We start from the raw sequence: 18,058 nt of genomic DNA on the forward strand, positions 1-18,058 counted from the left end.
TGAATGGATCAATCTAAGATAAATATGCTGAGTGAACAAAGTCAAACAAAAAAGAGTTCATTTAGAAAGAGTTCCATTCATATAAAACACTAGAAAAGGCAAACTAATCCCAGTTTCTGTTATGAACTGAACTGGATCCCCCCAAAATTATCTGTTAAAGTCCTGTCCTTCAGTACCTCAGGATGTAACTGTTTTTGAAAATAGTGTTTTAAGGGGGTAATTAATTTAAAATGAGGTCATGAGGGTGAGCTCTAATGCAATCTAACTGGCGTCCTTTTAAGATGACATTTCTACTCAGATGGATACAGAGAGAAAACCATGTGAAGTCACATGGAAAAGATGTCCATCTACAAGCTGAGGAGAGATTACTCAAAGAAATCAATTTTGAGGACACCTTGATCTTGAACTTCTACCCTTCAGAATTGTGATAAAATGAATTTCCGTTGTCTAAGCCACCCAGTCAGTGGTATTTTATTATAGCAGCCCTAGCAAACTAATACAGTGACAGAAAACAGCAGTAGTCACAGGAAGAATTGAGGGTTGGGGAGGGATGGGGTAAAGAGATTATATAATAAAAGGGAATAGGAAACAGTGGGGTAATGGATAGGTTCATTATCTTGATTGTGGTGTTGGTTTCATAGATATAGACATACATCAAGACTTATCGCATTGTACACTTTAAATATGTACATTTTATTGTGTGTCATTTACATTCTCAGTAAAGCTATTAAAATTATTTCACTTAATTTCTACAGTGCTCTTCCGTATCTATGTTAGTTTTATGTTCCATATCTATGGAACAGTAGTATGTTCCACGTCTATGTTAGTTTTAATTATGATGGTACACTTTTGTATTTTAATTAACAATGCCTTATTATATGTTCTTACTTTAATTTTAAAGTATTGGTATTTTACATTGCAGTCATCTTAAGCAATATAATTTTGTCTTTATATGTCTTTGTCTAATGGTATTACAGGCATACCTCATTTTATTGTGCTTTCCTTTATTGTGCTTTACAGATATTGTATTTTTCACAAATCAAAAATTTGTGGCAGGGGGGCTTTCCTGGTGGCACAGTGGTTGAGAGTCCGCCTGCCGATGCAGGTGGACACGGGTTCGTGCCCCGGTCCGGGAAGATCCCTTTTTAAAAAAATAAATTTGTGGCAGGGCTTCCCTGGTGGCACAGTAGTTAAGAATCCGCCTCCCAGTGCAGGGGACATGGGTTCGAGCCCTGGTCCGGGAAGATCCACATGCCGCAGGGCACCTAAGCCTGGGCGCCACAACTACTGAGCCTGTGCTCTAGAGCCCGCGAGCCACAACTACTGAGCCCGTGCGCCTAGAGCCCGTGCTCCACAACAAGGGAAGCCACCACAATGAGAAGCCCACGTACCGCAACAAAGAGTAGTCCCTGCTCTCTGCAACTGGAGAAAGCTGCGTACAGCAACAAAGAACCAAAGTAGCCAAAAATAAATACATAAATTTATAAAAAAAAATTTGTGGCAACCCAACATTGAGCAAGTTTTTTGGCGTCATTTTTCCAACAATATTTGCTCACTTCATGTCTCTGTGACACATTTTCATAATTCTCACAATATTTCAAATATTTTTGAGGCATGACCCTCCAGCAAAAAGATTACAACTGACTGAAGGCTCAGATGATGGTTAGCAGTTTTTAGCAATAAAGTATTTTTAAAATAAGGTACGTACTTTTTTTTTTAGACATAATGCTATTGCACACTTGATAAACTACTGTGTAGTATAAACATAACTTGTATATACAGTGGGAAACCAAAAAATTCATGTGACTTGCTTTATGGCGATGGTCTGGAACTGAACCCACAATATCTCCGCGGTATGCTTATATATATAAAACCATGAGTACAACGTAAAGACTGCAATCTTTAAGAATTTTTTGTGATGATCTAGAACAGGGATTATGGACTTGGAATACAGGTCAACTGTCTATTTCCTCCTCTCACATTAATTTAAAAATCCATAATTTCCTTTTCTTGGGTGGTGTGCACTGCCCCTCTGCTGCCATCCGAATTTTCAGATGTTCCCAGGTATGCTGGCTAATCTTCAGAATCCCCTGGGGAGACTCATAAAACACAGATTCCTTGGGCTTCCCTGGTGGCGCAGTGGTTGGGAGTCCGCCTGCCGATGCAGGGGACACGGGTTCGTGCCCCGGTCCGGGAAGATCCCACATGCCGCGGAGCGGCTGGGCCCGTGAGCCATGGCCGCTGAGCCTGTGCGTCCGGAGCCTGTGCTCCGCAACGGGAGAGGCCACAACAGTGAGAGGCCCGCATACCGCAAAAAAAACCAAAAAAAAAAAAAAACCAAAAAAAACACAGATTCCTCTGCCTTATCCCTTGTTATTCTGATTCAAGAAAACTGGAGTGGGATTCAGAAAACTAACCTTTTTTATTATAGAACATTTCAAACGTGTGCAAAGTGGAAGGAATAGTATAATGAGCACCCATATATACCTCACCTAATGGCAACAATAATTATCTCATGGCCCAATCTTTGATTCATTTATCCCCATCCTCTCCCTTCAATACCAGTGATCTGTAGTTTTCAGAAGTTATCTGGGTGATTGTGATCAATGTACACACAGACACACACACACACATCATGAAAAGGATCAGTAGTATTCTAATTGTGCTTTTTTTTTGGCTGCGTTGGGTCTTTGTTGCTGCCCGTGGGCTTTCTCTAGTTGCGGTGAGCGGGAGCTACTCTTCGTTAACGGTGCGCGGGCTTCTCATTTTGGTGGCTTCTCTTGTTGCGGAGCACGGGCTCTAGGTGTGTGGGCTTCAGTAGTTGCGGCACGTGGGCTCAGTAGTTGTGATGCACAGGCTTAGTTGCTCCGTGGCATGTGGGATCTTCCCGGACCAGGGATTGAACCTGTGTCCCCTGCATTAGCAAATGGATTCTTAACCACTACGCCACCAGGGAAGTCCCCTGTTTGTGCATATTAAAATGTAGTTAATCAATTTGCTACTGTTGAACATTTACATTATCTTCAATTCTTTCTTTATAAAGGAAAATATGATGTATAACCTGAAACACAGTCTTGGCCAAATACTTATGCCACAACTACAGTTTCCATAATTATACATCTTCATTGTAAATATTTTTCTCATTGAGAGATTTATTGGAAATACATGAAAATATTAAATGAATATTTATTGAATTGCTAATCTGAATACCCAAAAGCAAATACATTCTTAGTCACTTGGGAAATACAAGATAATCTTAAATTCTATAAACCTACAAAGAGTTTACAGTCCCACACTGGGGAACTAAAGTCAATTCCTTGTAAGGCAACTTTGTGAGTTTTCTCAGGGTGGGAGTCGAGAGATGGTAGTGGAAAGAGGGGTAAAAGGCTGGAAATATGTGGGGTTTATTTGCAGAGATGGTGGACTCTCATTAGCTGTTTGTATAAGAGCCTTAGTCTACTGTGAGATTTTTAGTCTTTCAAGTTTGGGCATGGCAATGTGCTGACCTCACAAGGAAGTGACAGCTGCTAAGAGAAACTAAACTATAGTTTGATTCCACTTACTTAGTTCATCCCCTGAAGCCCAGGAGAGTTTCAAAATGAGGAGGTAGCCAACGGTGCCAACGTAGCAGCTGAAGGAGAATGCAGATTGGTGATGAAGAAAGTCATTGGCCGAAATAACATCAGAAAACCTTTATGGAAGTCCTTCAACATTTGGGATTCCCAAATTTTCAGGAAAAAAGTTCTTTTCTGAACTTTCCAGAAAAATAAAAAATGTTCTGTGCAACTAAGGAAGTAACTCTTGTACATAAATTCTATTTGGCCCCAAATACCACTACCTATTTAATATTGAAAGAAAAATATGCTAGAATACATAGATTAAGTAACTGTAACAAGAACAACAACAAAAAATGGTTGGTTAAATAAGTTTATTTTTCTCTCACAAAATAGTTCAAGCCTTCATTGGCTTGAAGCATTCAGGGGCCCTGTTTCCTTCATCTACTTGCTCTGTTCTCTTAGGGTGTTGTCTTTGTAATCAATGCTGGCTTTGTTTCAACCATGTTTTCAAATGAGCCCAAAGGAAGCAGGAAAGACTATTGAGGGCAGGAGCCTTCGTCTTTAAGGAGATGACCTGGAAGTTAAACTCATCAATTTTTTAAAACATTTTTATTTTTTTAAATTAATTAATTAATTCATTTTTGGCTGTTTTGGGTCTTCGTTGCCGTGTGCGGGCTTTCTCTAGTTGCTGCGAGCGGGGGCTATTATTCATTGCTGCGGTGCACGGGCTTCTCATTGCGGGGGCTTCTCTTGTCGTGGAGCACGCGCTCTAGTCTAGGCACGCGGGCTTCAGTAGTTGTGGCACGCAGGCTCAGTAGTTCTGGCTCACAGGCTATAGAGCACAGGCTCAGTAGTTGTGGCGCATGGGCTTAGTTGCTCCACGGCACATGGGATCTTCCCAGACCAGGGATCAAACCTGTGTCCCCTGCATTGGCAGGCAGATTCTTAATCACTGCACCACCAGGGAAGTCCCAAACTCATCAATTCTGCTCACATCTCATTGGCCTACAATAGTCACATGGTCACATTTAGTTCAAAGGTAGGCTGGGAAATGTGTGCATGGCCATCCAGCTAATATTCAGGAGAAATGAAATGCAAAGTGGAGGACAGTTAGCAGTGTCTAGCACATAGGATCTGAAAGAAATAGGTCTTTCTTCATAAAATAGGTTTCTTGTAGGATTTAATTACTTTAATTTTTATAGAAAACAAACCAAAATGCTATGGGACAATGAAGCCCAGACATTTTAGGTTTTTCTTTTTTTTTTTTTGCAGTACGCGGGCCTCTCACTGTTGTGGCCTCTCCCGTTGCGGAGCAGAGGCTCCGGACAGGCTCAGCGGCCATGGCTCACGGGCCCAGCCGCTCCGCGGCATGTGGGATCTTCCCGGACCGGGGCACGAACCCGTGTCTCCTGCATCGGCAGGAGGACTCTCAACCACTGCACCACCAGGGAAGCCCCTAGGTTTTTCTATTTTTGTAAAGGATTTTATAAATTTAAAAAAGAAATTCCACTTACTGGCAACTTAGAAAAATAGTAAAACCATTAAGGATATTAAATTAGTGGTTATTTTAATGAATTATTGACATACGTTCTATGTCTACCTAATAAAGAGAAACAATGGAGTGTTATATCTGTAATACTTATTAATTGCTGTATAACCAATTATTCCAAAATTTAGGAGCTTAACACAACAAACATTTATTATCTCACATAGTTTCTGAGGTCAAGAATCTCAGAATTAAGAATCTCAGACCTGGGGAATTCCCTGGTGGTCCAGTGGTTAGGATTCCATGCGTTCACTGGCGGGGCCTGGGTTCAATCCCCGGTCAGGGAAAAAGAAAAGAATCTCAGACTTTGGCTGGATGGTTCCAGCTCAGGGTTTCTCATGAGGTTGCAGTCGTCTGAAAGCTTGACTGGGTTGGAGGACTCACTTCAAAAGTGACTCACATGGCAGTTGACTGAGGCTCCAGTTCCCCACCAAGAGAACTTCTCTGTAAGTCTGTTCAGGACCCATAGCAACCAGCTTCCACCAGAGTCCCCCACAAGACAGGGAGTGCAAGAGAACACCAAAATGCCAAAAGGGTCTCTTATTACCTAATTTCAGCCATGATGTACCATCACTTTTGCTCTATTCTATTGATCAAGCAGACCAATCTTGCTATAAGGTGGAGGCAATTATACAGGAGTGTGACTACCAGGAGGCAGGGGGTCATTGGGGGCCATCTTTGAGGCTGGCTACCATAACACCTAACCTGTTATTGGAAAAAAATCTGCAGAAAATCTACCATTTTTTAGAACAAAAATATTCCACCGGATACAATTATCTCCAAAGTGTGTCAGAGCAAACAAACGGACTTGAGGTATTTAACTGTGTACAAGAAAAACAGTCGACACGTTTGCATAAGATGACTTTAATTCCGTTAGGTTCTAAGGAGCGTTGAATCCTTCAGGTTATATTTGATTAAAATGTCTGTTCTTCACTTTTGCTAATCAGAAATGGCTTCCTCAGAGGGGAACATCGTCAATCAGATGTGGTTTCTTGAAAAGTTTCAGAGGTTGATGTCAACAAGTGAATTTGAAAGCAAGTGAATTTCTGTAAGTATTGGTCCAGTTTAAAGTCATAGGATCCTTTAACATTGCCTAAACAGTGAGCTATATTTGGGGATTTGGCATACAGAGGGTCTGTCTTGGATCAGGTCTCAAAATACCTAAAGGATTTCCTTAAACAGACCCAGGGTCAGATACAACAGGTGTTTTACTTCTAATTTTGGAACCCAAAGCAGCCAGTTTAGAGTGAGGCTGTTCTGCACTCATTCAGTAAGAGTGAGGATAATAAGTAATTTTGCCAAGACCTCATGTGTAGAAAAGACTGGAAATGTGTTATTCTTCTAATACTTCTGATAACAAACCACATTTTTACAAGATAACAAAGAATTGCGATGAATTCTGATAAAGGCCTCTGTTTTCTTAGTATTTAATAATTCATTTTAAAAAATATCAGAAGTCAACTTTAGGGCCAGCCAGAATACTTTTTTTTTTAATTAATTAATTAATTTATTTTTGGCTGCATTGGGTCTTCGTTGCTGCGCACGGGCTTTTTCTAGTTACTGGGAGCGGGGGCTACGCTCCGTTGCCGTGCTCGGACTTCTCATTGCAGTGGCTTCTCTTGTTGTGGAGCACGGGCTCTAGGTGCGCAGGCTACAGTAGTTGTGGCACGTGGGCTCAGTAGTTGTGGCATGCAGGCTCAGTAGTTGTGGTGCATGGGCTTAGTTGCTCAGTAGCATGTGGGATCTTCTCGGACCAGGGCTCGAACCCGTGTCCCCTGCATTGGCAGGTGGACTCTCAACCACTGTGCCACTAGGGAAGCCCCAACCAGAGTACTTAAATGATCATATCCATTTGATTATACAATTATCAGTGAATTACATTTTTGCAATGGAAAATAGAGACATTGTAGTGTTAATGATGTATTTGGTTTCCTTTTCAAAGTATTTCAAAGGAATTTGGGGGCTTTAGAAAATGGTGATGTTACATACGTTATTAAAAATATATGTATGTAAGCACATTTAAATAAGATTAAAATATGGATAAGGCTTAAAATGGAAAATATGCTTGAAACACTGTTAGCCACTCAAAATGAAATTATTGTGCATATAAAAAATGAGCAAAGCTTTTTGAATGACTTCTAAAAAAATTAGAGCAAATGTAATCATGAAAATTTCAATTACAAAGTAAGGTTTGATAAATTTTCAAACGTGAAGCCCCTGTCAATATGTTTCTAATATATCCTCAAGATAATTAGCAGTGCAATCTTAGCATGCTAGACACAGTAGATTTCCCATAAATACATATTGAATATGAGATAAGCTTCAGAATTCTTACTGAAGGAATAGTAACAAATATTAGGAAAGGCATAGCTTTCTTTTGGCATATCAGAAAGTCTGTTGCTTATTAATACTACAGAATCTCATTTTAAGAATTCAATATTTAAGCTCTATAGTTTAGATATTACTTTACTTTCAATTCCTCTGTGGGTTTATAAGGCAAGCCATATTTTAAAAAAAAAGAAAAGCAAGCCATGTTGTAGGTAGTAGCAATACTGCATAATTCTTTTTGAGTGGAATGAGAAGTATATGCAATGTATATATTTTTAAAGAAAGAAAAGCAACAGGTTTGACTTGAAACTAGATTTTTCTAAAAGTGATTCTGAAGTGTTTATTTCTCTACAAAATGTACAAAATTTAATAATGGGACAAGAAAATTCATTTAGGTTAGAATACTTTTTTGTATTCTCCAATACAAAAAATCGGATATTGAATCTTTAAACCTTAAGAAATCAAATTTAGAAGTTCAAAGGAAAGTGAATATGGGAGTCATTGTTTGCACCAAGTACCAAAAACAAATTTCTAAAATAGAACTTTCGGTAATTTGCACTGGGCTCTCACCATCTGGCCTGCCTTGCCCCCATTCCAGAGCCTGCCTGACCACATGGCTAAACCTACAGAAACTCTCCAGTCCCCCCAGCCCCATCCTGGCACACCATGGCCTCAAGGCTGGAGTAGATTTTATGGTTAACCATGTCTTTAAATGATTAGGACACCAGATGCTGTTGTACTTTAGTAAAAATAAAATTCTGGTGTCACAAAAACATGCTGGATAAATTCTAGGTTCTAAAGCATATATTGTCATTCAACTTCACAGGGTGGGAAGTTGAACGGGAATCCTCCAGCAAGCACTGCTGGAACCCAGGGCAAGTCCAGCACGTTATCAAGCAATTACGAGATGAATTTTTCAAGAAAAAATATCTAAGTTTTTCCGACCGGCGACCATCTCTTTGTGCCGCGGTGGGCAGCTACAGTGGCACGGTGAACCAAAATGTCTGTGGCAAAGGCATCATCTTGCTATAGTGCACGAGCTTGTACATCTAATCTCTAATAGGAATCAGCAGGCCACGGTTGATTTATGGACAGCCTGTGTCGCCCCGCACGGTGCCAGTTCCAGGAGCCTTCGCCAATTAGCTCTATTTTCTGTTTAAGCCGTTAAAGCCACCTCCATGGAAACGCCAGAAGAGGCCGGGGAGGGGAGCAGACAGGTGCGCCCTCTGTTTGGAAATACACAAAGGGCCGACCCAGCAGCCTCAGTGTCCCTGGCGACTCCACGCACGCAGGGCACGCGCACTTCCCGCGGCCCCGCGGCGCAGTGGGCGGACGGCCGGGCGGGGCGGCGCGCGCAGATTGCTGCACGTCGGCTAGCTGAGACCCTCGGCCTGCTCGCGGACGCTGTGCCCGGAAAGCTCGAAGCCGGCTCCGGGCGGCTGCGGCGGCGCCGCGCTGTAGGGACTTGTAGTCCCCGTGCCTCCCGGGCGCCTCCCCCGGGTAGGCCGGCCGCGCGTCCCCGCCCGCCGCAAGCCGACTTCCTGCCGCTGGCCAAACTACATCTCCCGCCGTCCTCTCCGCTGTCTGGCCGAAAGCGAAAACAAAATCTGGGCTGCGAGCGTGCTGCCCTCCGCTGGGCGCCCCCGCCCGCTCCCCGCCCCTCCGGCGCCCTCCTGTGAGGTGGGGAGACGAAAGGCCGCGTCTTTCTCTTTCGGCTTCCTCGGCTCCCGGTGTTGGGGCCGCAGGCCTCGCTTCACCTGAGCCGGCTCCGCGCGCGCTCGGGTGCAGGGCTTTCCTCGCCTCAGCCGGGTCGGGACAAGGAAACTTGTGCGGGCGGCGACCCCCGGGCGCAGTTGCTGAGCCGGGCGGCGAGGCCGCCGGGAAGTGACTCCTAGCTCTCGGGTTTTCGTGAATTTCTCCCCCGTTGCCCCTGGGCGCCTGGGCCCTCGGGAGGTGGCCGCGTGCGCCTGGCCATGCATTAGGCAGGGCTCCCCTATGCGCGCGGACCGCTGCCTCGGGCCGCCGCCTGCAGCCGCCGCCGCGTGCCCAGCCCGAGCCCGAGCCGCCGCCCGCCCCAGGCCGGGGCGTCGAGGAGCCGGCGGCGCGGCCATGTGGGGCTAGCCCGCGCCGCGCCGGGCCTGCAGCGCGACCGGCAACATGGAGGCGGCCGTCGGCGCCCCAGACGGCGGCGACCAGGGCGGTGTGGCGCCCCGGGAGGACGCGACGCCCATGGACGCCTACCTGCGGAAACTGGGCTTGTATCGGAAACTGGTCGCCAAGGACGGGTCGTGCCTGTTCCGGGCCGTGGCGGAGCAGGTAATGGGGCGGGGGCCGGGCGCGGGGAGGCGGCGGGGCCGGGTGGGAAGCGGCGGGCGGGCCGGGCCGCCTACCTCCCGGGCTGCGCGTGGCCCCGGCGTCCTCACAGCGGCCCATTGTCGCGCCGGAACCGGACGCTGCTCCGGGTCTGGAAGCTCTAAATCGAAACTTAAAGACCTGTAAATTATCTGGGTGTCGTTCCTCCTGGCGAAGAGGTAATGAGTTGAGGCCAGCCCGTGAGGCCTGCGGAGAGCCTTGTATCCTTGCTTCATGGCTGGCGACAGGGCGAAATGTTCTTTTCCCCTCCTCTTGGTTTTATAAGCACAGAGTTCCCACCAGTAAACCGAATGTTTCCTAGAGGAGGTGGTGCACCAGACTTAACTCGCGGAACATGATTTTTTTTCCTGTTGCTGGACTTTGGAACGGAGGGTAGCCAAGCCCGCCGATGTCAGCTTGAATCAGAAGGGGGAAAATGTACAGTTTGGGAAAGCCAGACTTTGGAAAAGGTAGAATGTTTGCAAAGAATTGTCTTTGAGCAGATTCCAGTCTTTTTTTTAATGCTCTGCAAGGCAGTGTAGGTGTACTAAAAATAATTGACTTAAAAATAAAAGTCTGTTTTGGAGTTGGTAGTAGGAAGGAAGGGTATATCTGGAGTCCTTTAGGCCCTTGGCCGAATTTTTCCCCCTTAATGGTCAAAATCACTTCCTACCACAGTTCTTGGGAAGATGTTTCTGATTTTTTTTCTTTTTTTTTTGTAAGAGAGCTTATTCCCTGTTATATAATACTGTAGTTGGTAGGTATGCAGTCAGCAAAACCCATCCTGTATTGAAAAATAGCTGTTGAAATAGTTGGACAAAAGTTTCACATTACTGCCCTGGTGTGTATTTCCTACCGTTCACAGTTTGCTTTCCTTTGGCCTAAGGTCTACCCCTCCCGTCTCCTCCCCGCCTTTGGAGTTTTTCTGTTTCTCTTTCTCTCACCTTTTTTGAATGCTAAGTAGCTTTCACAACTTCTATTTGTGAGTAAATGTTTTACTTAACATCTATAGACCAGTCTATTCTTATTTTTTTCAATATCCAAAGACCAGCCATTTATTTTCCAAAGGCCCTCGTTTTCACATTAGTAGCATAACATCATTTTTTTTTTTAAACAAGAAATGTATTTAGCAAAGCTCCAAACCTTTGCATTTTGTTGCAGGCATTGTCATTCAAACATTCTTCTCAAAGCTTCCCAAATCGAGCTCTTTTTTAGTTCAATAGATGTCTCTTATTTTTAGAATTTTAGGATGTGCTAATGTTGCTTTGGGATATGTTCACACAAACACATCCCAGTCTTTACTATCAGAAGGTAAACAGTCTGTCCCATTCGTGAGTTTCCTGGATCTCCATCTGTCCTGCTTCCTCTGCCTCAGCCTCCCTGGACTCCTTAGCACCTCCAGAAGCAGAAGGAAGAGGTGGAAGTGAATTCAGTCCCTATTGATACATATTGTTAGCTCTAGCAAGAATTTGGTAAGGAAGGAGGGGGAAACAAATAGAAATAATGAAAGTATGGTGCTTATTTGGAGTTGGATTATCTACATCCTAGTTTATGTTGAAGCAGAAAGGTGTGTCTGGTTTCAGTACTACATGCTGTAGATAATTGGCAAACTTGATTATACAGAATCTCTATTTTTAAGTAGAAAGGAACAAGAGCTAGCTGGTTACACTAAGAACTCATTGCTAACATCAGCTAACACATTATTATTGTATCTTATTGTGATGGGATTTAAGTTAGGCATAAGGGACTATCCCTTCCAATTAGGTGATTCTGACTTTTAGTATACTGAGCTTTTAGAAAGCTTAATACTGTGACTCTTGGGGGCAGCTCAGCTCTTCAGTAGACAAGGACCAAAGGTAATAGCCTTCATGGCCAAAGGCAGTGTGTGCATTGCAGGGGGAGGCGGAGGACAGTAACAGACAGCAGCCTCAGGCTGCCCTTTAAAAATGTGTACAGAGGATTTACTTTTTTGCCAACGATTTCTCCAATAATATCAAAATAATTATAATTTCTAACAAGGAGTCACAGTAGGTAATCTAAATGGCGGCCTTTGGCGGGGGGAATGGAGAGGGAGAGACTTGAATTAGCAGGAGTCTTTCCCTCCAAATTACCTGATTTAGATAGGCTCTTCCCTTTTTACAGTTCTGGACGTGGGCCTACAGGAGGCCTGACCTGAATCAGCTCTGTGGCCCTAGAGCTAAAAATAGGGCGCTCTTAGAGGACTTGGAGAAGCAGTGCGTCTCGGCCTTTCTCCGTGTTTATCACCGTCTGCCCTAAGTAAAGATTGGAAAGCCTCCTATTTCTAGCTTATTTTCATGTATACAATGATTTGCAAAGAGATTTGTCATACCATTTGAATTCTTCCTGAGTGTCCTTGAACTTGCACAATATTACGCTTTTTAAACAGTTGTCATTTAACCTTGCTTCTCTTAACAGTGCTTGGCTTTGTAAAGCCCCGGCACCCCGCACTTGATCAGAAGTTGCTGAGAGTTTTGCTTCTGAGTAACAGGTTCAGATTTCATGTGCTAATAAAATCTTTGTTAAAAGAGGAGAAAAAACAAGAGATATGCCTGTCATTGTTTTTGGTGGAAAATAAGCTTTATTCACTTATGTCTGCCACCTGTTGCTAGGTAAATGGCTTTAAGACTAGCTCCACTTTACTAATGGCAGGAAAGCCTGATCGGATGACACTGTGGTTTACTCAGACTAATACGTTGATTCATAATAGTGTCTAGCATAGCTTCTGTGAAGGAAGTGTTGCTAAATTGTCATTTGTTGAATTGGCAAAAACATTGTGTGGTGGTTATTTTTTCTACTACTCAAATCTACTACTATTTGGGTAGTCCTTCCAGTGCTGGAAGCTTAGAATATGTAAGGATGCTTTTTTGTAGTACCCAAGACAACAATATCGGCATACTCTGTTAAGCTGAAAAACCAGCTAGTATGCTGAAGACATATTCATTGCTCACCTCAGCTAGTGCATCTTCAGTGTGTCTCAGTGTGCAGGGACCTGCTAGCTGTCTAAACAGTTGTGCCTTTGGTTCTGTGGGTATAAATGAGCCCTGGCTGTTGCCCACAGTGACCTGTAGAATGTGCAGCTGGAGCTTCCCTTTTCCTGAATTCTCTGCTCACCCTGAACATAAGGGAGAATCACTCAATTGGAACTCTAACTCTTAAAGTTACTTTATAATAATAGAAATTCTCAAGAGGCCTTGAGAGTAGTTTGAGATGTGATTATTTTATATGTCAGCTTTTTTTCTCCTACCTTGACCTTGTAGAGTACCAGGAATACCTTCGTTTGAGACACCTAGTTATAGAAAAAAAAAAAATCTCTTTTTAGCATGGTAGTTAAGCCAGAGGGTTTCAAACCAAAGCTTTAGACTTTTATAAGAGACAAAATGCCAGTAAGTTATTCTTTTGTTGAACTAGTTGTTTAACAGAAGAAAACAGAGGCTACAAAGTGGGAGGATTTGGATCATCTTTGTAGTATGACTTATTTCAGGTGGTGCTTTAAGATTTTGGGCAAAAGAGCAAGTTTCAAGGCTGTTGGGATGACAGCACACAGGGGCACGTTTGCATCCTGTGTGTTGCTCCCTGGATGTTCTTTCAAGAATCATGTAAGCCTGACAGCTAAAGGATTTAAGAATGAGTGCCTTAATTTTTCTGAAACCACGGTGGACTTAAATTTATACATAAGGCAAATAGTTCAAAATTACCGGGAAAAAGAAATTTATCTCTTATGGGCATAAAGCCGCAAAGACGATTTGTGTTGAAGTTTCCTGTTTGTTCTCTTTTGCAACATGCATAGGATGAGGCTAAGCCCTGCATTGCAGGAATTCTGTTAGCCTTGCTTTGTGAAGAGCAAAGTTACAGTAGAGGGCTGGCCAGGAGAGGAAAGTGTCTTGAGTTTGCAAAGATTTCCCCAAAGGAGTAATTTCAGTGACTTAAAGGAGAAATGGTAATAAGCTCTTTATAGAGTGACATCTGGCTTAAGTACTGCTGTTTGTATGTGTCGTGTCATCTCTCTGGTTAGTGGAAGAGGTGGGAACGAATAAAGAGCTAGAAATGATAGTAAGGGAAAGGGAGGCGGATGTCTGCTGGTTGTGAGGTTATGTTGGGTGTGAAAGAAGGCACTAGGTCGTAGCTTGAATCTTCTAACAAAGTGCTTGACAGTGTGCTGCTCTTTCCTTTGCAGGTGCTGCACTCTCAGTCTCGCCATGTTGAAGTCAGAATGGCCTGTATTCATTATCTTCGAGAGAACCGAGAGAAATTTGAAGCGGTAATTTGTAATTTTAAACATGTAATGGTGTGTTGACTTATATTTACATTTTAGCCTTTAGAATGGTCTAGTGGGAATTTCACGGGTTGGATCTTAATACAGGTTTTGAAAATAACCCTTATAAAAAAGAACTGCTGGGTTTCCCTGGTGACACAGTAGTTAAGAATCCGCCTGCCAAGGCAGGGGACACGGGTTCGAGCCCTGGTCCGGGAAGATCCCACATGCCGTGGAGCAACTAAGCCCGTGCACCACAACTACTTAAGCCCGCGTGCCTAGAGCCCGTGCTCCACAACAAGAAAAGCCACCGCAATGAGAAGCCCGCAAACCGCAACGAAGAGTAGCCCCTGCTCACTACAACTAGAGAAAGCCCGCATGCAGCAACGAAGACCCAATGCAGCCAAAAATAAATAAAAATTTTTTAAAAAACTGCTTTTTGGAATTCAAATCCAGTTACAGCTGTGATTTTTTTTTTTTTAAGGCCATTTTGTGGTATTCATTTATTCAGACATTTAGAAAGCTTCTGTGACAGATGGGTCACTGAGCTGTGGAGGCTGGAAGGATGACTTAGGCAGGACCCTTGTGTATTAGGAGTGAGCTTTGTCTGATGTGATCAGGGAGTAAGGTCTTGTGGTTAACAGTTTTCCGTGATTGGCGACCCCATGTAAATTGTAAAAATTGCACACTTAGGGTATAAGAAATATGCTGAGCATAGCTAGAGTTGAGCCTTTGATTTTATCAGGAGGCATTTATAAATTTTTAATTTTCAGGGTTCATCATTGTGAACTACCTATCAAAGCCTTGTAATTATGTAAATAATGATTAGTAGTTAATAGAATGTAGTATAGTTAATTAGTAGTTAACAGAATATCAACTTACTGTAATTTTCTCAGTAGTGTGTAGTAGGCTGTGAAATAATGCCACAGTGACCTATTTTCATTTTACATTGAAAGCCTTATAGGATTTACTAGTTATTGGTTTTATGACTAGAATTATCATCTGACAACTTTCAGTGGTATTTTCCCCCCGTTGACTGCCAGAAGAACATTGACACTTTGCATATAACTCAATTCCAAGACTTAATAGGTAAATAGTGTTTAGATGTGTTCTTGGGTTGGAGTTCCTATTTTCAAGCAAAATTTTATTACTGGTGACATTTTTCTGGGTGCCATGTTATAAGATGGACAGTAATATATTCCAGGAAGGAGAGGTACCTGCTTGATCAGGAGATTTGAAAACTTGTTTTATTAATAAAAAGCTGGTAGTGTGGAGGCTAGATAAGAGAGTATTATAGCAGAGAGGAGGGCAGGGGAGTGGAGTGGTCCTTGAGTATTTGAAGAAATTACAGGTGAATTAGTTATTACTGTTATTGGCTGCTCTTGACAACAGTGGAAATTGCTAACATTGGTTGAGCATTTACTGTCTGCCAGGAGGCGTTGTTTTAAGTGCTTTGCATATATTTATTTAGCTCTACCATCCGAGGTTGAAAGTTCCAAGGGGGAAAGTTTTGCTTTCCTTATAATGAATACTTCTAACAGTTTCTATTGGCCAGAATTGGAAAAGACTCTCATGGGAAGAAGGGTGTGCCTTTTTACTGACCATGGTTAGTTGGGGCCTAGATGAATACTTGCTGATTAGAAAGGAGAATCTCAGATTGGATGCAGGCTTGTGTCAGAACACGGCTTAGGTCTTTTGCAACTTTAAATGGTTCTGTGGGGTTGTTTTATGTTTTTTAAGTCTATAGATAATCAACTAATACAGAACAGTAGCCTCTGATTGGTGGGATATTTGAAATATGTGGCTATTTTATTACAAGTCTGTGTTGAACCTTAGGATACTTTTTGGAAATTTGACAGTATACAGTCTATAAAGGAATTAATCTCCGTCTTAAAAAAAATCCATGGGGGGCTTCCCTAGTGGTGCAGTGGTTGAGAATCTGCCTGCCAATGCAGGGGACACGGGTTCGAGCCCTGGTCTGGGAAGATCCCACATGCAGTGGAGCAACTGGGCCCGTGAGCCACAACTACTGAGCCTGCACGTCTGGAGCCTGTGCTCTGCAACAAGAGAGGCTGTGATAGTGAGAGGCCCATGCACAGCGATGAAGAGTGGCCCCCGCTCGCACAGAAACGAAGACACAACACAGCCAAAAAAAAAATATATATATATATATACACACATAAATAAAAAAAGATGGTGTGGACTGAGGAATGGAAAAATAAAATGTGGTCCATTCACACAGTGGGATATTATTAAAAAAAAAAATCCATGGGCATTTAAAAGATTTTTATAGACCGGGGAGTGTATTTTAATGGTTTTAAGTGTATCACTTTGTTAAATTAACTGAGACTAATTTAAATAAAATTGAATTTGGTGTTTCAGATAAATGTCTTTTTAGATCTTTCAGTTAAATTAGTGGAATTGCTGTGAGAAAAGCAAAAAACATTATTATATAGCTTGAATAAACTCAATTTTTTTATATGTTAAAGTAACAATGAAGCAGGCCATATTAGAAAAATCTTGTTGATTCTTCAAAAGATCTTTAGCATTATTAGTTCTCGTCCTTGTTTTTAGTATAACTGACCTAAGAATGAATATTCATATCTATTAGTAAACTAATATTTCTTAGCTAGTGCATCTGTCTTTAATTATCTTCTGAGCATTGGCCATTACCAGGTTTGTCTTTAAGTGCTGCTTTTATCATGTAATTTCTCTGTTCACAGTGTCACCTGCTGGGACCTTGAACTGTCTTCTCCCTAAGTCTGATAGTCCTGCCTGGGCCCCAGGCCCTCTGTGAATAGGTGTGCAGTTGAGTTCCTCTCTCACTGCACTCACCCCACCGAGTGGCCCTGCTCGTGCTGGCCAGGTGGCTCCTGTCTTCCCAACACAGTGCTTGCTCTCCACCACTTCCTCATGATGCTGTCCCTGTGCCCATCCAGATCCTGTCCAGGAAATGTTTCCGGGCAGTGTTTCCTTCTTTAAATTCTTTTGTATGTTTATGATGTTTTCTTAATGATGTATGTATTTTCATAATTAGATTTTATCTGTGCATGTGTGTATATATAATATATATATTTTAGTATTACTGATGTATCCAAGGTTTGTGTAAAAATTCAGTAATTCACAGTGAAGAGATTAACTTTTGCTTCGATGTATTTGTAATAGACTTTTTCTCTTTTTGCAGTTTATAGAAGGGTCATTTGAAGAATATTTAAAGCGTTTGGAAAATCCACAGGTATGCAGTAATCTTCTGACGTATTTCTGTTTTTTAGATGTTAAATAATGTATTCAAAATTCATTACGAGAGATTAATATTACAGTGTATGGAGGGGTTTCCTTATAAACTTTTACTATCTTAGGTGCACGTTTTATGCAGCATTTAATTGGAAGACAGTTGGAGCTGTGTACTGTGCACTGTTGCCTCAATAAGGACAGTCGTGCTCTCTTTATCTGTCATAATGGCATAAAAGACCTAAAATAACAGTGCTGATGATTTCCAGGGTGCAGTGTTGGTATGTGTATGGGGCTTGGTGGACAGGGCAATATTTAATTGCTTCCCTAGGCAACTGAGAAGACAGTTTCTTTTATGGAGGTTCCATTCCCCATAAAATGGTCAGTGTGAGAAGTAGGAAGAGACCGTTGGGAGTAAAAGGACAGCACTTTCCCACCAGGTCCCATTACCAGCACTTCCTCAGTCATTTTGAAGTTAAAAGAATTTTTCTTTTTTTTTTCTTCTGCTGTCAAAACTAATGTTCTCTGTGTAAAAATCCAAATGTTAATGGCATACCATGTAGAATGTTCCCTCATCCCCCGAGGTAATCGCTGTTAAGTTTAAAATGACATTACCAAAGGAAAAAGCTAAGAGAAGGAGTCAGAGAGGGAGGAAAGGGAATAATAACATAGGAATAGGGTGTTTGATCAATGTTTGGTGTCTCCCTTCAATTCCCTAACTCTAATTTGAGTGCTTGTTGTGGGCCAAGAATGGCCAGGCACCCGGGAGGC

General features: G+C 42.6%; 1 protein-coding gene across 4 annotated transcripts in view; it reads left to right on the forward strand.

Moving 5' to 3' along the window:
- Positions 1–18,058, forward strand: part of OTUD4 (OTU deubiquitinase 4) — a 91,617-nt gene that overhangs the window by 40,365 nt on the left and 33,194 nt on the right. Inside the window, exons 1-3 of one of the 4 annotated variants that reach the window (XM_067736766.1) lie at positions 9,557–9,747; positions 13,979–14,089; positions 17,241–17,291. In XM_067736766.1, the coding sequence (XP_067592867.1) occupies positions 9,589–9,747; positions 13,979–14,089; positions 17,241–17,291 (321 nt within the window). In that variant the 5' untranslated portion in view covers positions 9,557–9,588. Of the gene's footprint in view, positions 1–9,556; positions 9,748–13,978; positions 14,090–17,240; positions 17,292–18,058 lie in introns of those variants that run through there. The other 3 variants (XM_067736764.1, XM_067736765.1, XM_067736767.1) reach the window with 3 other exon arrangements.

This window comes from Pseudorca crassidens, chromosome 4 (assembly GCF_039906515.1).
Source record: "Pseudorca crassidens isolate mPseCra1 chromosome 4, mPseCra1.hap1, whole genome shotgun sequence".
Taxonomy (NCBI): domain Eukaryota; kingdom Metazoa; phylum Chordata; class Mammalia; order Artiodactyla; family Delphinidae; genus Pseudorca; species Pseudorca crassidens.